General features: G+C 43.0%; 1 protein-coding gene across 4 annotated transcripts in view; it reads right to left on the reverse strand.

Moving 5' to 3' along the window:
• Positions 1 to 23588, reverse strand: part of PAK2 (p21 (RAC1) activated kinase 2) — a 46787-nt gene extending 23199 nt beyond the window's left edge. Inside the window, exons 1-4 of one of the 4 annotated variants that reach the window (XM_086754546.1) lie at positions 23451 to 23588; positions 15155 to 15221; positions 14803 to 14872; positions 2251 to 2461 (exon numbers count right to left, since the gene is read on the reverse strand). In XM_086754546.1, the coding sequence (XP_086610672.1) occupies positions 2251 to 2437 (187 nt within the window). In that variant the 5' untranslated portion in view covers positions 2438 to 2461; positions 14803 to 14872; positions 15155 to 15221; positions 23451 to 23588. The remainder of the gene's footprint in view (positions 1 to 2250; positions 2462 to 14802; positions 14873 to 15154; positions 15222 to 23450) is intronic. The other 3 variants (XM_086754547.1, XM_086754549.1, XM_086754550.1) reach the window with 3 other exon arrangements.
• Positions 23589 to 23818: the final 230 nt, after the last annotated feature.

The raw sequence follows: 23818 nt of genomic DNA on the forward strand, positions 1-23818 counted from the left end.
CAGGTCAAACAATCGGCAAGTTCATTCCAAAATGAAAAAAAAATACAACTTTCAGATTGTTTCTTTCAATCAGATAATTCAATTACTATTTTTCCTAACCACATTATCTTGCCATGCAGTAAAACTTTCTGCTCTTTTTTCAGGACATTACTTTAAATATTTTTGAACAACTATAAAAGATAAACTGACAGCATTTTCTCCAAAATGTACTTTTCTCAGCAGAAATTATTTCTTCCGTTCTTACTTTGCATTTTGCATCACTAAACATGAGCAGGGATACAGACACATGCTAAACGAGTATGCAGATTAATTTCCAAAAATTTGGTACACGTCAATATTTACAGAGTGGTCTGAATAAGCTTAAGTAACAGGACTGCAAAGTAACTTCAGATGAGCCGAGTCAAGTCTTCAACCACCTCCCCAGCCATTTCAGCAATGAACAAGCCCACCGTCAAGACAGAAAGAGGAAGTATCCAAGGAGAACTAAAGACCCTATAAAATGTCACAAAGCTGTGGCGCTGTACTGCACCCACTCACATTCATAATTCGTTTCACAACACAAGTCTTACACAGTATTACTGATTGAGCACAAGGAAAACCTTCTTTCACCTGGGGTTTACGTTCTACTTCATTATATCCCTGTCTGCAAAAAAGAGCCACAAATGCTCTAATGAATGATCAACGTGACAGCATAATGACAAACGCCATCCCAGCTCCTAAACCAGTCTAAAGATGGACATATTTGATCCTTCCACCAGATTTTCTTGCAGCATCACGACAATTTCTAGGCATTTCCTCCCATGACCAACGATATGATGGTAAAACACAAGTTTCTGCAGTATCGAAGGGCTCTACACCTAGCTGACAGCACCCAGACTCCCCACCTTCACCAGCCTCAGAGGCCTGCAGTCTCTCTTTTGGGGTGCTGCCACCAACTTGTAGTAACTTCTCACGTTCTCCTTACCTCATTGCCAGAAAAAAAAAAAAAGACCACCACTTCTATTGCTGTAATCCAGCCACGGACAGTTATTTCGCAATAAGTGACCTTGTGAAATAACTATTCTGCTTCCAAAAGTTGCACTGGCCAAATCTTTCCATCCTCCGAAAAGGAAAATACGCCCACCATTCAGAGCAGAAACTCTGCCAGATTGTGGAAAGCCAGATCTTCCGAATACAGGGAAGGCTGCCTCTAGCGTTTGCGTTCAGGGCGAGCCATGGCTTCAGAGGGACTCTTCACATGGCTGAGCAAGAGTGAAAACCAGCCCTGGGGAAAACACTTACCCAAGCAAATAAATAACTGGAGCACCAAAGTCTCATGAAACACTCAAACAAACTTGTGTCAGCATGACTAAACCAGTCCTGCCCAGCACATCAGCAACGAGGCATAGGAAGCCAAGAGCAGAACTAGAAGATATTAAGAGCAGCAGGGTCTTCCCCCTGTGCATCTTAATCACAAAAATGCTAACTGGTAGAGATTAATAAAATGCTTGTAAGTCAGGTCAGGCTTGTAAGTCCCTGCGCAGTTTCTCCGTACCAGATGTTAGAAGATACTTCTACCTATGCACTATTTTGTTGTACATGGATACAGACATCCTGGAGACCCAGGATCAGGGCTCCAGTGCTGTAAATACACCCATCATGAAGAGGACAGAAACAAAGCACAAATACAGTCTAGTTTAATTACAGCACGTTTTTCTCAGAAATAATCCTTGTTTACAGCAATCCAGATTTATCCCCCACTAGTAATTAATTTTAACAGTGCAGTTACGCAGACAGAAGGACTTAATTTTTCTCAGTTCTCCTTCAAGCACACTGCACCCTCCCCACCATTTCTTTACTACCTTTTTTTCTCCTCAACATAACATCACGAAGTACCTTCCAAAACAGCTGGATGCTCAGTTTAAATTAGAAATCTGCATTTAGCAGAGCAAAATGGTTAGGTAATGTGATACCCAGGAATCACAAACATTTATTAGGGTTGTTTGGAAATGCATTACTTTAAACTGGGCAGCAAACTTGAGAACCAATAGCATGGTGAGCTATTTATTTTTTCTTCGCGTTTCATCTTCAAACATCCCAGGGCAAACAGAAAGAACATCTCAGCTCACTGAATACACAAATCAAACTTTCAACACTTCCTCCAATTTCCTACAATTGGACAAGCTGGACTCAAATGTCTAAAGTGCTATCAAAATGACAAGAACAGTAAAGGAACAGAAGTAGTAACCTTGGAAAATAGAGGCATCTTACCTTTTTCAGTGCTAGAGAATATGGAGATGATTTTATTCCTAGGTTTTCTCTCTTCTGGTACAGAGGGCAGGGGTTTCAAGCTGTGGTTGGCAGACAACTGGTCTTTGCCCCCTGAACTGAAGATGGCACTGCTCATCCGGACAGGAGGAGCTGGTGGCTTGTCTTCCAGTTCTCCGTTGTCAGACATGGTTCTCAATAGCTAGTGAAAGCACTGAAATAGAAATATTTGTTTTAACATAGGAAAAGAGCATAGAATACATAAATGTAGCATTTCTTCTGTTGGCCAAGGAAAGGAGGTGTGACTTCATCTCTGACGAACTCAGCAAGCACAACACCAGCAGACACCAAAGTCTCCGCCAAAGGAAGTGGATCCCTTCCTCGCTCTCGCTTCTGGGCCACCCATTCATTTGTGCCAGCAGCGGCATTTGTGGGATGGAGTGACAAACTTTTCCAGTGATGAAACTAACCCAGTCAAAAAGAGTAGTCAGTTATAATGCGAACCAATTCCCTGATCTGGTTCACTAATTTGTTCACACAAAGGCTGTGAACATGAAAGACACAGTACACACCAGGGCATGAGTACAACTTCTTTTAGAGGTAGCTCTAGCCCAAAGAGCTCTGTGCTCTAGAGTCAAACACCTTTAAAAGCTTTAGATGTTTTTCTTTCTTGCCATTCATCTGACAAGATCTTGAGGAGAGAAGAATAGCTTATGTTTAAAAGTCCTAAGTGAACACTGTCCACATTAAATAGCATTGAGAGTATCTCTACCCAAATTATGCAGCCTGCATCAAAGAGCATGGGGACTGAGATCCACTGGATGCATTCCACTTCTGAATGAGGACTTGCATTACTGTACCACTTTGTGCCACACTTCCTCCATTTGTAAAATCAGTATATACTAACACCACAATCCTCTTAGAGTCCTTAACAAAAAGATGAAAGAGATGATGAACAAATACCTACTAAAGCTAAAAATACAGCACAACAAAGAATCGACATGACATGTTCCACATTTAAGAAAATCTGCACTGGCCTTTCCTCCCTCCCCCTAATATCCTGGAGATTTTTCTCTGATCACCAAGAAACAGGCAGCCTCTCTGCTATAGAGTAAAAAGCACAAATAAAGATTCACAGAAGTTACCTCTCAATGACAGCTGGATTACAAATATGCCCCTCACTCCTCCATACGCTCAAATGACGAACTACCTCTTTGGAACAGGAGCTAAGACATGACCACTGGGTTGACCTCCTGCTCCTCCTGTCACGACAGTTTGGGGAATGAATGGCCTACTGGTGCCTACCAGCTGCCCATCATAGTCCCAAAGCATGACTCGGTCCCAGTCATGCCACTGGAGCAATCACTACCAGTCTCATTCCAAAAGGTCAGGATAATACAGTACGATCCACTTTCAATTATCACACCTTATTTCCAAAGTATAAATACTGTGCTATACAATATCTCGGCACAACACATGCATCTTGCAACAACATGGTTTTAGCAGAAAAAACTAAAATGAGGTAGACTGCCATTCCCTATGGTTGCACTGGGTGAATACGGCCAGATCCCAACGAAGAAAAACAATGCAGGCTAGCAGCCTGAATTCATGCAGCACAAGAGTACAGTGTTTTATGTCATGAAGCTCAAGAGATTAAAATGAATTATCACCACAAATGCCCATGAAAGCATATAATTTCTGTACAAATACCTTCAGAGGCACAAGCAGCACCAAGTAAAGTAATAACGGTGCAAGTGAAAACTGGACATGTGCTGGTTGCCCCATCTCCTCAGAAACTGATGTGGAACAGCAGTCAAAGCCGTGCAACACCCACCTAGACAAACTTGCCTTTGAGGCCTTTGCCTGATGGTGGAGTGATAAATAGACCTGCAACACTTGAACATGTCTGCGGGGATGCAGCTGTGAATCAGACTGCAATTCTCATCCTCCAACAGTCTTACAACTTTGCTTACTGATTGCTCTTTCAGATGTTGCAAGTTATCTGCAGGATCTTCTGTATTTTCTAGTAACTACACTGCAATGTGGGGAAAAAATTAAGAACCCTGCAATCTAACAGCAGGCTTGCGCAGCCTACCCACAGGGATTTTAATTCCAATCGCTTCCCTAACAATACATATTGTTTGCACAAAGTGCATGCCACCACTTGGAGATGTACAAATTTCCTGGTCTGAACCACCAAAACTGATATATGGCATTTGAGAGTCCTACTGAAGTTGGGCTTGGAGTGATAGCAGACCATGATACATTTCCCTTAGGCTAATAAAATCTTAGAAAATAATAGGATATAGGGTCTTCAGCTATCCAAATGGAAACAGACATTTAAAAGAAAGCACTCCTCCCTTTGAACAAGGAAATACAATCAGACGGCTGTTTTGCACAGCAGATAAAGAAGCATATCACAAAACTGTAACACTAAAATGATACACTGTGTGAAGAAAGCAACATCACGAGTGGCTTTTTGTGTTTTTCTGAAGTAAACCCCATTATTTCCTCCCTCTATGCAATTATTTGTGTTGCCTGATATTAGAAAGAGCAGGGTATAAGGATAAACAACTAACCTGCACCTGAAAGTGGACAAGAACAGACTCGGCCCACCAAGCCCATACTAATTCCCTGCACGCTGCTCCCTTGGAGAGCCCAGTCACCCAATTAACAATGCTGTAATGTGGTACTCAGGTTGCAAATTTAAAAATAAACATTCACTGCACTTTTGTTTGCATGTTTTAAAAATAAAATCCTCACTGCAGTAATAATTCTCAATTTTCAGTGACACAAACAGCGCAGGTCAGCTCAGCGCACACTCAGTATTACAGCATCGTGATCTGAAACAAATCAATCCTTAGTGCCGTGTGTGTTCAAGAGAAGAAATTCTTAAACAACAAGTTGGAAGCAAGTACACGGACATCCAAAACCTATCTATTCCACAAGAAAACCAGGCGCTTCAAGAAACTGGCATAACAGCATCTGTGCAGAACCCTCAGAGCCACAGCTCCGATCAGTGTTTCACGTTCAAAGTGCTCAGAAACATCCTTGACCTTGCTCGAAGCAGAGCCCAGGGGCACCGCAGAGGAAAACAGCTGCGGGGCTTGCAGAGCAGACTGGGGAGGGAGAAAGAGCTCGGGCATCAGCTTCCCACCTGAGGGACTGGCTCCGTCATTTGCAGTTAAACAAAATCCGTCAAGCTCATTAAATCTGTGGTTTACTAAAACCTCAGCTGTTAGGGAAAACTTAAGCGATGTGATTTACTTAATAACACAAAGTAGCACGATTTCTGAGTGGCTGTTTCAAAGACCGTTGTTAAAACAAAGTGCTAGATCCAAAACTGTTTTGTTCAAAGGACCATTTCAATGCACAGCAGCTTTGAATTTGTAGTTTAAATAAATTACAACAGCTCCACTCACAACAGGTCGCTTCAGGAAAGAGAAGTCTGATCCTTCAGTCATCATCGGAAGTTAAAAATCAATCATTTTGTTCAGGTTCAAATCCAAATAGTTAGTCTCTTTCTGACAGCTGAGTGCAGAAGAAAAGCACAGTTTCCCTCTCCTTTATCGTTACGCTGGGAATTATGCAGGGAAAGTTTCCACAGCATCAGGAAGTACTTTTGAAATAGCTGCAGAGGTTTGGCATTATGGGCAATGACTGGAGGAGTGATTAAAAAAAAAAAAGGAGTGCAAACACACCCTGAACCTCCTTTTCTGCTTTCTCACTCCCCTAAAGAGGAAAAGGAGTCCGTTCATTTCACAGCAGCTAGGTGCAACCACTCACGTGGCTGCCCTGCTGAATCATGGCTTGCGCAGGGAGCTGCAAGGACCATGGGAATTTTCATTCTTTCCAGGGCCTGCCAGGAGTCTGTATACTGGCACAGGGGATGCGAGGTTCATATTTCTCTGACAGAATCAGACAACAAAATTAACAGTGGGGAGTTTTTTAGATTGGTTGAAAGAGATTTGGTCAACCTAATGGTCAACCTAAGTCTGCGCAACCTCACAAAAGTACGCTAAATCTGGAGGATGCCAGAAGCAGCAAAGGTAATACATGGAAGAGGATGTAATTGGGGAAAGGGATTCACTTTCATCTCTGCCAGTGAAGACAATACCAGTAATAATATATTCAAGTACATCGGCAACTCCCCCACAGTCACTAGTCACACTACATTTAATTACAAGAACTAGAAAGCAATGGACTGAACCACAGAGACAAGCTGTGAAGCTGCAAATAATACTTAACTACAGACTGCAGACAGATTCACTCCCACCACAGGACAGTGCTGCAGCCCGCTGCACTCACCAAAAAAAAAGACACAGAAGGAGCTAAAAGCTTTTCTCCCAACAGTTCTGCTGCTTACTTCACAAAACGTACTCACAGGGACCCGCACTGGTGACAAGGCTCCAATTCTCAGTCCTTATCTCCCACATACAACACTACTCCCAACAGCTGTCCCCTCCTTTTGACAAAGGTTCCTTGCCCTGCACTGGGGCAGCAAAAATGGCAGTACTCTTCATCCTTGGCAGCCTTAGACACCGTTGTAACCTGAACTGCAGCAGCTGAAGAGTAAATGTGCTCTCTCCTCTGCTGCAGAGCCAGCAGCCAGAGGCCAGCAAGGGTCTGTGCTATCCTAAATCACTCACCACCAACAGTGGGAGACCTCAAGCCAGGTTCCTCTGAAGTACAACTCTTTCCTTTCCACTTTTGACCAGTGAGGCTGAGGCAAGAAAAGCACAGGGAAGCTCCTTGCATAGCTTAACCCACCCTCTTCCTCCTAGCCCCTGAAGAGACCTGCAATGACTGATTTGCACGTGCGTTCAGAGTTTCATTTTTACAATGATGTTGCAGGAGTCAGTTCTGCTGCTCACTAGCTTTCTTCCTTTTGGGGAAGAAAAGGGCCTGATAACCTACAGCATACCAATGTCACAGACGAGAGACATCAGTTCCTGTCGCTGCCACTGGTGGGAAAACACCCAGAAACACAAACCTGACAGTGAGTAAAAGCTGGAAAGTAAAGTGAGAATTGGGCAGTGTTTTCAGAAAGCTGATGAACGCACACTGCTGCAGCACATTAGTCTGAATGCTCTGGCTTTGACTTGGTTTTTTTTGTTGGGTTTTTTTTTCCCCTCAATTCCCTCTTGTGTGAGCATAAAGCGGGGCTGCTTCCTGAAGAACTTCCTAAGTACAGCTCTTGTGCCGGTCCTGGCTGCCCGGCCTCCCTCGTGATCAGTATCAAGGCTGACACGCACTCCCGTCCCAGCTGAAGCGGCGCGCTCGTCCGGCAGCAGGCTCCACCACAGAGGCCCCTCTCTGCCACGGGGCTGATAGTTAGCTCCTCTGACTTCTAACAAAGGACTAACATTTTTCCTCTCAAACTTGTTTGCAGAGTGACTGAAGGGAAATAAAATCAAATTGAAGAAAATAATTTTCCTATTTCCTATAGTGTACAGTCACAATTTTCCTGGAGCACTTGTACTTGAGCAGATTAATTTTTAAACATGCATTATGCATAAACACACATCAGTCTTACAGGGTAGTACTGCAAGGTCCTGAGCAAGGGTAGGAAGATGGTACCACGCATCAAACAAAACAGCTGTTGTAGAAAGTTCTCATAAGTTGAATTTGTCTTCTCGTGATGTTCAAATTCATGTATTTGAGGAGTCTAGACTGCATCTGTATTTCACTGCCTGGGATTTGATGCAGAAGTAAATTGGACTAGTGCTTAGGAAAAAAAAAATACCTAAAACAACAAACCACATCAAGCTCAGAGCTGTCTGATAATACGCACATAAATTCCTACTCCTGGCACATAATATCCTGGCTTTACACTGCCACTTAAGCAACAGATCTCTAAGGAGCCAGAACTACATCATCAGTGAAATAAGTAAAATCTTCTGTATGTACATACCCTGACAGGAGGCTCACGGAGCTGCAAAGTAAACTCAGGTCTGTTTATGGCAGGTAAAAACTGCTCAACTCGTTTACTATTGGCAACGTAACACAGATGGAACGACACAAAAGTCAAATTTAAGTCTACTTTGCAGGGCTGGCCAAAAAGCAGAAGTAATGGATTTCAGGCTACCAATGCATTAAGAAACATAACCACTTTGCTTTTGAAATCATAACCTTTGATGTGCTATGACAGCTGCAGGACCTTACTGGGACACGACCTGAACTGCTGCAAGGAGCACTGCACAACACTGGGGCCACAGACACCGACAGCAGGCACGGTGCTTGAAAGTTACACAGCAAAAGTGGTTGCTGTCCCACAGAAGGAATGGAAGAAGAAAAGAGAACAGATCAAAAGTGAAAAAGCCCTGACAGTAAGCACATTTTCCTGTCCCTGCTCTAGCAGAGGGCACGAGAGTTGATAAAATAAAGTTATCCATACGACAATCTGCACGGCGGTGGCTGTCATTTGCTGTCTTCCTGTAGAGCCTTATAGGGCGCTACTGGCATCGTCTGTCACGCGCAGAGAGCGGCATCCAGGACAGCCAGGTCCAGAGCAGAGGAAAACAGCAAAACAGATGTCTCGCAAACAAATCTCCAAGGCAGAAGATGTCAAGTGAAAAGAAGCAAAATTAAAAATAATACAATAAAAGAGCTCACCTGTGATGGTCCAAGAAAAGACCAGTGTAACAAGACAGACTTAGGATAGTTGTGTACCCTTCATGGTCTGTATTATAAAAATCCTTGTTGAAAACATTTGGAGACTCATTCCCAGTACATTGACCCCAAGGCTCCAGTGGTTTTGGTAGCTAGCTCATCCTCAGGCTCCCCACACCACCACCTTTTAATAACTGAAAAAACATCTTACTGGAGGAGATGAGACTTGATGTTTCACTATTCTAGAAAAGAGGGCAAACAGATATACACGTTGTACAGTTTTTCATCAGAGATCAGAGGCCTGCTAATTTCCTCAGATAATCTATTTTCTTGGACCAAAGAGATTCTGGAGTCCAAAAGTAGAATGAGATATCTGTATGGGTATTTTTCTTTCCCCCTTTCTCCCCGCCCCCTCTCTCGCTCTATTTTTTTTTTTAAAGGCTCCCGTTGAGCAATAGATTTCCTGTGATTAGCTCACTTCGTACCGATTATAGCTCACTTCCTCCCAGGGATTAGCTGAAAGCAGCTTTCTGACAAGTTTTTATTCAGATGGTGCTACCTAGCCACTGCTCACTTCCTGCCCCATCTCTAACGGCATGTTAGCTCAGCAGCTTGAAATTATTTCACTGCTGCAGAAAAATTTACATAACCAGCAAATCTCAGACTGCCTTCTCCAGAAAAAGTAAAACAAATCTTTTTTGGACGTTTTGTTTTCCAACTTGAAGCATTTGGATTCATGAGATTTATTTAATCAGATCCAAAAAGGTATTTTCTGGAACAGTATGAGACTACCTTCAGAGACTGAAAATACTTATCTCTTCACTTCAACTCAGAAAAACTGTGCAAAAAAAACAGCAGTGGCAGACAAAGAATTACTTTCTCGCAGACTTGGCAAACGCAGTCTCAGATCTTCTGCCTGCCAAAAGACTTGTGCAAAAGCAAGAACAAGAGTAACCTTGATAATGGGCAGTAAGAGCCAGCGGGATAATCTGTTCCACCTACGGTGATTAAAAACACATGCAGATGCTCGAATAGAACATGCAGCTCTCAAAGCCTTCCCACCTCTAAAAAGGCAGGCACCAATCTCCACGGGACTTGTTGAAACATCTCTTTCCTCCGTTAGGGGGTCTCAGATAAAACTATTTGGTCAATGCCAAATCACATACCTGTGAAAGCTTACAGTTATTTTTATTTAGGAAACTGGACCAACCTAGGATACTCCGAACAAGCACAGTTCTCTCTAATTTACAAAGACAAATAAGCAAGATACCCCTTTCAAATGATGCAGTTGAGAAAACAGCTAAACAACAGAAATAAAAAATATCTGAGCCTATCAAATGTAAATTTTTCACTAAGATTTATGCAAGGACACCAGTTAACCAAACTGACTGCTTGGCAAGGCCAACCCACTAATGGAGATGATAAATTGCCAGCATATTTTTTTGCAAAATTGACAGTCACAAGCACCATTTGCCTCCTTCAACCAGCAAGGCTACAACCATGAAGTTTATAAACAGGTCCTTTCTTGCTATCTTCCCTTTATCTCTACACGTGTGAGGGGCAAAACATCATTCTCCCACTTTAACCATAGTATAGGACAACCTCAGGCTTTTGCAGAATCAGACTGGATGACACACAGAACATACCCAGCTGAATTCTTTCCATTTTGTCTTTTTCCAACCCCTCAATTTCCTTATGACTTTTGCCGAGTCACACAAATAGAACGGAAAACACAGCACAGAGAGAAATAACTGCCATTTAATTGCCAAGTGAAGAGAGTTGGGGAAAATGAAGAAAAAAAAAAAGCATGGTCAAATAGAAGAAATAAAAAAAAAAGCTAAAAGGAAACTATCTTTGGTTCAGAAGAAGGAATAATCTCTGCAAAACTGTAATGAGATGTGCTTTCCATGAATCAAGTTACAGAATACAAATATCCTATTCATGGGGTATTTAAAAGGGTTACTAAGGCTTCCTAAAGAAAAATATTCTTCAAAGCCATTGCCAAAGTACATTACAATCCAAAGCAATTCAACTATTTACACCTTAAGGCACGTAGCAGATGTGCAAATTCTTGCACTGAAAACAAGCAATCAGTTGGCAAAAATATAATTTGAGAAATAAAAACAGATCCTGGTCTTCTAAGAAGCGACCAGTGGTAGATATCACCTTCTCATCCCCCAGACACCCGGAACACAAACAATGCCATTTCAGCTTCTTCACCACAAAATGCTTACAGCTACGTCATCCTCACCCCTTGGTGCAGGCACAATAAAGTACAACATGCATATAATCATTGATAAAAATAAGTGAAGCACATTACAACTTCTAAGATTCTGGCAGCCTTCCAAACTGGCAGATCAGATTCACAAAGTCCGTTTATATAGCAAAAAAAAAAAAAAAAAAACCCACCAAAAAAACCCAAACACCAAAATGAACAAAACAAAACCCCAAAAAACCAAAACAGCAATAGCAGAAACCTTAGTAAAGATAAATTTTTCTCCCAGATTTTTGACTTTTTGAATTTGAGAGGGGAAAGTAATTTCTTAATTATCAGCTAGGTTTTGTGACTGGAAAAGATGTCAACAGGGGAAAAAAAAAATAAAAAAAATCAGAAGAGGCACAGACTAGAGACAAGATGTGCAAGAGTCCTGGTAAAAGCCCAGTAGTGCCTAGAAGATTGAAGCAAATTAATGATATTTGACTTCACCATATACTGCAGCCACCTGCAAGTCTTGTGATACATCTCCACTTTCTCCCTTTAAACCATGCACAGCAATCAGCTCTCACCGGAATTGTCATTTCTGCTTCATAAAATAAATTGGGCACTATTGAACTATGATGGTGTATCTTACCACCAGTGAGCGAGAAACCTTTTCGCTGCTTTATCATCTCTGAAACAGCTCAAATATCACAGCTTAAATACCAGACAGGCCTCAGAAGTGACTTACCAATGGCCTTTATTTCCTATTTCCCCTAAGTTTGGCAGGAAAACTCACTCGGCGAGGCTCACAGCATCATTATTGCCAGCCGAATACAGCAGTGCACAGAAATGAGCCAGAGGGTTGAGCTGACAGCCGCAATGCCCATTCTCATCTTGCTCCCAGAGGCAGCCCTTCCAGGTCCACAGAGCTCGATGGAGGAGGAATTAAATCCAGAGGAACCGATTGCGATCCGCTGCCGCAGGGCTGGGTAGTTACCGCCTACCCGCTCAGTTCAGGCCACGCTTCATTTTATACAGCCCACAGTCACAGCTTTCCTTCAATGAACCATTGTGCAACACTGCATAATGATAACATGCACTCAAAGGTGTTTGAAAAAGTCTGTTCAGCCCTCAACAAGGAAATTACTTACCCTTGCTCTACCTACTTAAAAACCTGAGTCAACTGAAGACAGACAAGACAGCCTGCAGCGTGCACATCACATGCAAATCCATGATTCAAGGTGTTTGTGCTTACTCATATATCACTACCTAGAAGACACTGTTCAGCCTTCATTTTCATGAGCTGAGGTTTTCTAAAGATCAAAGGAGAATGGGGAAAAGGGCAAGTAGGGAAAGTTTACAAGAAAAAAAAAAATTAAGTCTGCATCTCATCATTGAGATTGTCTCTTAATTAAACCTGGCATTTACAGGCAGGGAGGGATCACACATTCCAGAGCAAAAGTTATTTGAATAAAGGGTACTCCGCACAAGGTACCCGTAACAGCTTCATGCACTTTTCTATTTCTAACAGCATTGTCAGCTGCTTAACCTAGACAATCACCACTCAATAGGGCAATGGCATCGCTCTAAAAATGTCTGGCTACTGGCGTTGTGCAGAGAGATCACCAGTAACTCTAATAGAAAATAAAGGCTTTTTTTATCCTCTGGAAATATTATTGGGCAACAGCAAGACAAGGCCTTGGCTTCCCCATCTAGATTAGAGGTCCAGGGCAAACTGGAATGAGAAGATGAAGCATGTAATGTGTACCAGGATGCCAAAAAAAAAAAAAAAATATTCCAAGATTAAGTGATCCATCACTCCGCCATCACACTGGTAAGAACTGTCAAATGTCAGCTATGGAGGGGGAAAAAAAAAAAAAAAAAAAAAAAAAAAAAAAAAGAGAGAGAGAAATTGCTCCTTCCAGAAAAGCATATACACTCAGGATAGAGCCCTCTGTTTCTCTCTCTAGCAGGTGGCCAAGGCTTGCTTCAACTGCAGTTACTGCCAGCCAACAGCAGGAATTTAAGCTCAGCTCAACAGCCCTGGGGGCCAAATCCTCAACTCTTCTTGCAGCCAGCCTGGCACAAAATGCCACAATGGGAAATCCTGCTTCTTACAAGTTGGTTTTCCCAGGCACCGTTCGCACCAGTGGACACCAGTGCAGCCCTGACACCCAGATGATCCACTTGGAAGGGTTCACTAGTTTGCAAAAATCCCTACATGAACAGACCCAAGCTGAAAATGCTTACTTCTTCATACCCACGCTGAACATAAATTCATCCAGAAACAGCAAAAGCTACAAGAACTCAAATGCAGGATCTGTAAATACAAAAAGCACTTGAGCATGGTAACAGGTCTTTAAAGAAACAAAACAAAACTGGAGATGGCTTGGATGGACATAACTCTTTTTCTAAGCATATTATACTAGTGCCATATAGAAAATCAGAGATCATTTGTCCTGGGAGAATTATATTCCATTTGTGCCACAACAGACAAGTACAATGCCTTCTTCCAGCACTCAGACTCCTACAGGAGAGTAGGAGTTCTCTGCAGCATCCCACTTCTGCACCAGGCAAGTTCACTTGCTGCTAGCTGGGAAAGCTATTTTTGGTTATGATGGACAAACTGTACAAGCCTTAAGCCCTCTTAGAAGCACACACAGCTTCTAGACTTCACTGTCACCGGAATAACCTACAAATATAAATCAGTGCAGTCATACCCAAGGCTGCAGACGGCACTGCTGACACTAATGGTTCTGGCGAGGTCTGGCTCTGTCACCCCTAACCAGGGTCCTGCCCACATCAACAACACTGGTAAACCCCCCAGCACAGCAAGACTGCTTTTGGTAACAGGAAAAGTACAAAGTAGTGTTTATTGTTGCAGTTACTTGGAGGAAAACTGGGAACAGGGAATAACAGCAAACTAGTTTCCCTGCAAACACTTAGCAATAGCCGGCCGTAGATCTTGATGAGAAAGCAGCACGTCCTATGAGTTTGGAAGTGAGGCTGTCAATTTATTGGGGGGAAAAAACAAACAAACAAACAAACAAAAAAAAACTAACAATGAGAAAGCAACACACTCAGGAAGAGTCACCACCATATTTCTCCAACAGCAGCTCAGGACTTTAGGATGGCACTAAATCTTACTAAAATACTCCCCAGAGCTCACTGAGAAAACCTCACAAACACTACTCTGCCCAGAGCTACCTCATACAAGTGTTTCAAGATTGTCATATTCAGAGAGAACTTCATTACACTGCTGAAGTGTAAAGTTTTACAAATTTTATACAAAGAGAGAAGTGATTAGCAGCTAACCTGCTTTATCCTGGAATATTTAACTCTATTAGCAGAGATAAAGATATCTAGATGGGGCATACAACCAATCCTTTTGTCTTTGCACAACATCATAGCCCAACCTTCCCCAGCAAAAAAAAAAAAAACAAACCAGCACAAAAAGCACAAACTGTAGCTGTCACAACTCAAATGAACATGAATTTTTAACATCTCTACGCACATAAAATTTTGGACGTGGAGACCCGTGTTCATCAACAGAAAAACAGCGCGCTCTAATACCTAAAACACCACAGAAGAAAGTCAGTGAGGCAAACTGGCTCTGTAAGTCATTCGCCTGTGTTCACACTCCAGTACTCTTTTTGTGACACTGCCTTGGTTTGCCTTGCATGCTCTTACAGGTTTTCTACTTGAAAATTACTTCCACACATATAAGCAACATATTAACCTACCAGCAAATCCCTGAAATTTGGGCAAGTGTTCTTCTATGTCTTTCAGGGAGTCAAAGCACTCATTTAGAACCTGGAAAGGAGAATTTAATTTTTAAAAAAACGGATGCCAGAATGAGTTATTATTTTTTTTCTTTTTTAAGTCACTCCTAGTAAAGCTATTTCTCTGTCTAGTGAGTCTGAGCATACAAACAAGGGCATAAAACATTTTTGTTGCAGCAAATGAGCACAGAGGACTTAGAAATTCTGTTATTATGAAAAGTCAAACACAAACTTTTTTAATATATTAAAAAAAAAGTTACAGTAGGTTTTATGAGAAGAGAATCTGAGGAAAAAGTTAACACTAAAATAATACCTTTAGAAGTGGTCAATTTTCCAAGAGCTTGTCATCTAAGGGAAAATTTTCTCAGGTTCTTTCAATTCTGTTAAGAAAACAGGAAGTAAATTTCAGTAAGCCATTTCAAAAGAGTAAAATAGAGACAAAGATCTTGGCCACAAAGAGAGAGCCTAAAAAAATATCCATTTGAGCAGCCACTCGCCACCAGTCTATCACCACACTGCTCACTGGAAAATGGCCCATCATCCACCAGGTATGCATGATCACTTAGGCAGTACATGTAAAGCCAAAAAGAAAGCACTGATGATACCCGTACCTCATTTAAGAAATTAAAAACATAAACAAGAGAAAGGGACAATTAAGACCCTAAATGTTGAGCATTACTGACAAGTTATTTGACAAAATGACAAAACGGCTAAGGGTTAGGGAAGAGAAAGCAGTTCCAGCCCCATAGGAAACACGATCACTGTTGTTAATCAGAGTGACATGGAACAAGAGTTACACCTATTTTCAATCTTGATCCAAGATCCTTGAAACAAAGAGATTTCTCCAGTTAAGATGCAGTTTAAAATTTAGAAAGCTGGCATCTCACTTTGGCCCGTGGGCTTTGGAAGGGATAAGGAAGTGAAGTACAACCATCACCAGTCACTTCGCCAAATAAGACTCGGCAGGAAAGAACTGCCAAAGACTAACTGCCAAAGATTTTCAATACCAAGGCAAGGAGGATCCCCAGCAAGCCATGCTTAGAGTGCTACAAGATAAAAGTCAGTGCCAACCATTTGTCTGACAGGTATCTCTTAGCAGCGATGAGGGAACGGGAAAAAAAAAATCATTTAAATCCTGTTAGCGTTAATGCAATTTTTTTTTTTTCTGGAGTAAGAAAATCATCACTACCATGAATTAAACCAAATTAAAAGCCATTTCATCCTGGTATTTTCACTTATCCTTCATTCTTTTAGCTTACTCCCCAACCCTTCCGATTTTTTTTTAAAGACACTAAAACTTTATTACGTTAGATGCTCCGAGCTCTACTAATATTGCTGTGCATGTGATATAATACAGGTTTACCAGGTGTCTTAACTTCCTCCATAAGTAATACTCAGTCCATTTTTTACCAAGCATGAGTACATTTGCTTGTGCTGCAAAAAGACTAAGATTTTCCAGCATATACACAACAAACCAAGGAGCATGAGAATTACGTGTCTCAGAAGTAAAAGATTTATTAATATTTATTCCATTGTAAAATAAGATGATAAATAAAAGGCATCACAACCATACACTGAAATGCACAGCCTGCCTGAGAAGAAAGCATTCAAACCAGCTGTACTGAACTATTCTGATTTTTCATTTTCCACTTCCAACAGCTACCTGGAAAAAATAATCTTGCATCTAAAAATCTCAACACCATTCCTCTCAAATAAAACCAAAACAAAACAACCAAACAAACAAAAAAAAAACCCCACACAAAAACCAAAACAGTATTATATCACATATATAAAATCCCTGCAAATAAGTCCAGAAGAGTTGAAAGTAGCATTCAGAAAAGCAGTGAGTCATCAGCACTGCCAACACATACTTTCATTAACTGTGAAATAATCCTCGTCCCACTGCTCTGCCATGTACTTTGCAACATGCCAGAATAAAAATCAGGAGATACTTGCATGAATCTCCTAACTGCGGCAGTCAAAGCCCTCCTTACTGCAAAGAATTTCTTCATAAGCTTGGACATTAGTATCAAAGAGCCTTAACATGTTAACACCAGATTAAAATTAACTGGTTTTGTTACTAAGTATCTTTGAAAATCCTGAAATTCACTTGCACCCTCGAGCAGAAAAAGCAAGTAGACAAGTATTTCACACTTGGAGATTATGTCCCAGCTCTGATAATCTCCCAACAAGCAGAGCCTCTCGTGATAGGACAAGGCGTAATGGTTTTAAACCAAAATATAAGGCCTCTTGCAAAGTAATAAATCATTTAACATTAGAAACTTACTTTCTATGCCACAGAAAAACACGCTAATGTTTTGTGACGAGATCTACAAATAAACCCCCATTTGTTCATTTCAGGTTTGATCTGCTGACTGAAGAAACATTCCAAAAAGCTCAGAAACATATGTTGAAAAAGACAGAAAGAGCAGAAAGCCAGACACACAACTCTCCAGCTATTACAGACTGGGCCACCAGTGCCAGATCACTGACCAAAATCTGCAAGTCAAGTTTAACATCAGTGATTCCTTTTCCATCAGTGCAGTTCCCTGTTGCAGATCACCGCAGACTCAGGGATGCCACAGTGCCAGCTCATCAGAGTGGGTAGGAACAACTGGTTTGGGGCTAGGGGAAAGCAAAACCCTCTCCTTTCGCTTTCCAACCCAAATGGCTGGTTCTCATATTTACCTAGGTGCAAAATCAAGCAGCACCCCTCCAGTTGCGTATTTCTGCTCTGAAACAGTCGCAGCAGGTGGACTTAACATCCTGGTAAAAAGCTCAAGCACTCAGCTTATTTAACACTAGTATAAAACATCGAGTGTTTCATGAGCTGCTACCAACCTGTTGGCCCAAAGTAAGCAAATACAGTAACAGCCATCCAAGATCAAGTCAGCCAGGTTCAGAAAAAGACTCAACTAAGATAAAAACACTTTGAAGCTGCCCAAGCTCACCACTAACCCCATTGCTGTGGTCTGTATTCCCAAACTACATGAGCTGCAAAACTAAAATCACATCTTTTTACACAGCCAAGAAGCCACTGTTAAACTAGAAAGCATCTCTCTGCACGCTTGCAGCACACCAGTGGGGAAACTGCCTTAGCGTACGCATTTACAGCAACGTTTCTGTGTGAATTGACCAAAACCAGCTTACGGACACACAGCTGGGACTCTGTGTGGGTGACTGTTCTCGCTCTTCGGTCCTTTCTCCTCCAGCACTTTCAGAGAGTGTTTGCTGCTGGCATTTTAGGCAGCCTCCAGGCTGTCAGACTGATGTGACCTGCCCGTAGCAGGAGAGGAGATTCTTTCCGCAGCCTCCTAAATTCCAAAGAGGCCTTTTTCAGCAGCACCTGGAATTGGGCCAGAAATTGTTTTTTCTCGATTCTGATATCCTGAATCCTGGCAAAAAGGTCATAAATGTTTAATTCCTGTCTTATGAATTCCTGATTGGTCAATTAAAACAGAAGAAAAAGTTGAAAGACTCTTACAGCTTCTTTCTGACCTCCGGGTAACTGAAGCCCAAAACCCCAGAAGACCTCTTTAAAAGAGGGCGGCCTTTTGCAGCAGACAGGCTTAGGTGAAAAATATTTTCATTTTCATTCCTCCAGGTTCTTACTTTATCAGAGACCTTTTCAAGAGGAAGAGGTTTAAACATTCAAAGGTGATTTTAAAAGCATCTTCCAGAAACAGTCTTTTCTCTTTCTTGCCCAAGAGATACCTCTGTTAGTTAAAGCAGTTCTAGAATTATTGTAAACAAGGAACAAATACAACTTAGAGTAGAAAGTATTATATTTGTTTCTAAAATAAACCCCACGCTATTGGGTAAAACTCTAACTTCACTCATTAAAGAAATTATGGGAAAGCATATGTATGCTGAAAGTTACACACTCCTGTGGGTACACAATGAGTCAAACATCCAGCACCTAAACAGGAAGCAGAAAACTTCAGAAAAAAATAAAAGTTGAATTGGAAAGACTTTTTAGTGTATTTCCATCCCTTAACACACCTGGCAGCAGTCCTCATTCTGGTTCACATTGTGCTACACCCCTTTCTTAACACCGAACACCACTTTTAAATCACACTCACTGCTGCCCTAACACCTTGGTTCCTTCCTACAGCTGCTTTTCTTTGAAATGAAACTACAGAATTAGAAAGAATTAAGCCTGTCTTATCAAAATAACTCTTTTAAAGACAAGACACAATTTTTGCTAATTGGCAACAGGTAACCGCACATCTTCCAGGACAACATCCAGTATCTCAATAACAAGCTCATGCTGTTTAAGCATATAATATTGGGCAAAGCTACCATTGCCAGATCCACACCAACACCAGCGCTGGGCTTAGAGCTTTTGGGAAATGGACAACCTATGTATTACACAAAGCACCTAATACTTTCCAGGAACCTTAAAAATATTATATTTCCCTAGTAAGGTGCGCTCATTAAAACAATTCTAAGCACCTGCACATCACTAGCAGTTAAAGCAAAGATTTTTAAAAGTATTTTGAAATTTACAAAGGTTAGATACATGCGTTTGATAATTTCAAAATCCACTTGTCTTGCCTGAAGAAAAAAAAAAGAAGCCTCACCAATTTCTGAAGTGTTTCAATATTCCATAACCTCAGCCTCTCAAAAGCATACGGAATTACTTTTGTAAATTCACCGATAGTGTGTCCAGTCACTCAAAATTTACCTAAGCAGCAAAAATGAAGCTCTTATCAATTTTAAGGCAGGTACTGAATATTTATATCTCTGCCTGCCTGTCAGGTAAGACATTTTCAAAGTCTGATTAATCCCTGTTCCCAACTGGGAAAGTAGAAGGAAGCTGAGAAAGAATGATCAACTTAAAAAGCTGGCAAGTCAGATACAGCATTGGGACCAAAACCAGCGTTTCTAGCTCTTGGTGACAGACGCTGTCCGCTACATCAGTCAAAGTACAAGCACTAAAGTGTGTATTTTCCAATCACAATAAGGCACAACTTTAGGTAAAATCATGCTCCAAGATCTCATATGCCTCGAGGGTGAGGTAAGGCTTGAAAAGAAACGGTGAGCTCCATCTACACCTCACAACCTGGGCCTCAGCTAGGTAGGTCGCTAGTAGATCTGGCATTCTCACCTGAAAACTTCCCCTACCTCTTATCGCCTGCATTTAAATGCAAATAAGAGCTTTCAAAAAATAAAATCTTACAACATAGCAACCTCAACATATCCTAATTCCAAACAGCAAAGCACAATCCTTAGGCCTTCAGGGAACGCTCCAGTGTTTCCTTGCTAGAAGACATCGGCCACGTCACCCTGCCTTCAAAACCAATCCCTTGCCCAAGGGTTTCTTGCCCAGGCGAGTACCGTGGACTCCTTTCGTATTCCCCACCTTCTGTCCACTGTCCACCTGCACAAGCACGGTTGCCCTCACACCACGTCAAGAGTCCAGAGCTTTTCTTCTGGCTCGCACAAGCCAGTACAGTCCTTGCTCTATGGCCTCACTAGGCCAGAAGGCTGGAGAAAATGCTGATTTTTGTCTATCGTAAAGTCCTGCAAATACTGAAAGCTCACAGGAGACGCAGTCTCCTCCTTGTCCCTGGTCAAACTGACCTTGCTGAGGTGCAGAATCAATACAGCACCGGCTGACCACTGCGTTAAGAGGACTCTATTGTTTCTGAGAGTCAACCTGGTAGCTCAGCCTGGCACTCACGCACTTGGAGTGATTACTTATCTTTAGCAGCACTGCACTTCACAGGGCAAGTGGTAACCTCAGCATTTGCAGTGTTAAACTTAACTGCAAAGGTACATTCAGTTACTGTTATTACCACAGCAGGTACAGAAACCATCTCCAAGATGACATTGTGCAACTACAAAGCTCTCTCAGAGTTTTAGCCCAGACAGTCAAATTTGATTTAGATTTAGGAAGGAGATGCCTCCTTGGAAAACTAAAAATTGAACTTGCTGCAGCCTTTCTGAATCTCTCTCCGAGTCCAAGAGAGTGTCTCTACTTCGGCAAGAACAGAGCAGAACTGATCACCGCAACTACATTCCTAGAAAAAGAAAGGAAAGCTCCATAACTGCCTTCTTTTGGCAATTCAGTTGCGCCTTTTCCCAACTGAAATACAATTCATTAGGATGCGTGCTAACACATAATGCCTGGCGGCTGAAGACCCCTCCTTCCCCTTGCTCTCCCCATCACGATGCCTCCTCTACCTTCTCCTCCCGGACGCTTTGGTGAGCCAACTCACTTTCAACGCTCTCTGCCTGTGTCCGAATTTCTGCCCTCAGGACTTGCATCTTTGCCCGTGTTATCACTGGGCCCAGCCATCTAGAACAGCATCTCTGTAACTAGGGTTTGTTTTCAGAACAAATAGCTTTTTCTTTGTTGTGGCTGCTGCACAGACATGTCAATAAATGTGCATGTTGTAAGAAACAAGAATATACTGGCACAAAACTCGCAGGGAAGCTCTCAGTGCCTCAGAAACCTCTGAATTTAGAAAACAGATAAAAGGCAGAAGGCAAAAAAAAAAAAAACAACACACAAAACACCAAGACTGACGCAAGAACTCTGAAGCAGAAGTATCTCATATTAGTAAAACACATAGAGCTAGATTCGGATCCCTACGGCTTTTCACACCATCACCAGAACAAAATCTGCAGTATCAATACCCTCAGACACTTATCCTAAAGTTATTTAGAAACCAAAGGTGCTTGAATATTTTTTCTTTTAAACATAACCAAAAGGCTGACTTAATGCAACCATGTGTGAGTTTTTAAAAGGATACATTTTAAAATGAGCACCACATTTGACCTGCCATACATGGTCACAGCATTCACCCATCCGCTCCAGCATCCCTCCCAGAGAGGGAACAGGAGCAGGTGCCTCAGGAAAGAAACTCCTCCAGTTGGCCAAACGTCCAAGTTGTAACTCTGTACAAGTTTCACCCCAGTAAATCAACCTCTGACAAGCTGCCGCAGAGCAGCTCAGAGAGCACACACCTCAGATGCACCGAAACACGCTGCGCCACATTAACAAGTGCAAAATACAGAGACAGAGGATGACAGATGCATTATTTCCCATTTAATGGCCCAACGTTTTTCACAGCTGCATCTGCACAAAGCTGAGTCAAATTCCACATCCAACTTAAACACAGGAGATCTGAGTTACTCTTTCTCAAGCATTTTTGTTCTAGCTTCCAGAACTGAAATATCCAACTAGTAAACTTTCGTGAACTAAAACATTATGCAGTGAATTTTTTTTAGCGTTCCTACTATCTTAAAGATTCTACTTGAAAACTTGTAACACAAAAGCTTTGCATTTTTACGTTTCTATGTTGCTTCTATTTCAGTCTATTAGTCTGTAATATGACTAATTTGTTGGTTCTCTGGTGACATAAAACTGGAACAGCTCATTTGGTTATACACGGATATTTCTTAGCCTGCCTCCGCAGTATCTCTGCGAGTTAAATTACCTCCATCTCCTAAAGAAAGAAATGGAATCACAAAGTAGCTAATCCTCAGTCTTTTAGGGAGGTACCACTCCAGGGTGGTGAGGACACTCCATACTGGCAAGTAGATCCTAGACTTTCGTAAGAGTGTTTTCAAGTATAGAAAACACCCCAAAAAAAGATAAAAATAGAGGAAGACAGAAGTAAGAAGATAAAGCACCTCACAATTTTTCATGTTAGAATTGCACCTAACATTGCCACTATTGCAAGACTTTCAAAATAACGATTATTAAAATGCTGCAATACCAGGACTGTCTTCACTCATCGTAAGGCAGCACGTGAACCCATTTATTTTGGCTACAGGCAAAGTGCAACATCGCTCCTTGAAAGCCAGCTGATGAACTCTCTGCTCCCAAACAAACCTTTGGGCAGTTGCTCGCATGTACCAGGCCAAGACCAACTTTATTCTCCCTGTCCCCCAGCTCACCATCAGCTAAAACCATCCTGTGCGGCTTTAACAGAATAAAGACAAAAAGCAGTAATAAAAATTAAACAGGAAACACAAGGAGGAGAAAAACCGAGCAGGTGAAGCGCACAAAGAGCCACAGCTTTTAACCGGCGCGGAAAGACGTGGGCTAACGGCAGTCCAGGTGTGACAGCGCCTGCAAAGACACCCGGTGCGTTTAGGAACCTGCCACCCTACCTGCACCCGCTGCGTGGGACGGGGACGGCTCTGCGCTCCCTTTCGGTATTTAAACAGATTTTTTTTTTTTTTTTTTCTCCCCGTAAGGATTTATCACAGAAATATCCACACGGATATCCCCCCCCCGCCCCCCGGGATTCCCGAGGTTTTAACCAATTTCCCCAAGGACGAAGAGACCCCCAGGGCGGCGACGTCCCCCCGGGGGGAGCTCCCGGGGGCGGGGGGCCGAGGCGGGGCCCACCGAGGCCCGCAGGAAGCCGGGGCCGAGCTCCGGTCCCGCACCCGCCGCCCTCCCGAGGCCGGAGCAGGCGGGGAGCCCTCGGCCCGGCAGGCCCCGGGTGCCCGAGGCGGCGGGGCCAGCGGGCCCGCGCTGCCGGAAGCCCGGTGAGGGGAGCCACCGCCCCGAACCCGCCGCAGGCCCGCCCGGGGTTGAACTCCACAAAGGAAGGGAAAGCGCGGGCGGCAGGTGGGAGCGGACTCACCGGGCTGCCGCCTCGGGGGACGGAGGGGCTGAGCGGGGCGCGGCCGCCACACGGGGACTCTGCAATGGCGGCGGCGGGACCCACCGAGGCGGCGGCAGCAGCAGCCGGAGGGGGAAGCGGAACCGCCGCGCGTGGCCACAGCCCGCGAGGGCGGGCGGGGGCGGGGCGCCGCCCACACGACTACCACTCCCGGCGGGCACCGCGGCCGCGCTGGGAAAGGCGGCGGCGGCGGCGCGCGGGAGGCGGTGGGAGATGTAGTCCGGCCTCACGCCCAAGCCGCAGCGGGGCTGCCGTGAGCTCCACATACGTAACTTTTCCCGCCCCCCCCTCCCCTACTGCCCTAGAAAAACCGAGGCAGCCCACTTCTA

The sequence above is a fragment of the Chlamydotis macqueenii genome, chromosome 9 (genome assembly GCF_036417535.1).
Source record: "Chlamydotis macqueenii isolate bChlMac1 chromosome 9, bChlMac1.mat, whole genome shotgun sequence".
In the NCBI taxonomy this organism is placed as follows: Eukaryota; Metazoa; Chordata; class Aves; order Otidiformes; family Otididae; genus Chlamydotis; species Chlamydotis macqueenii.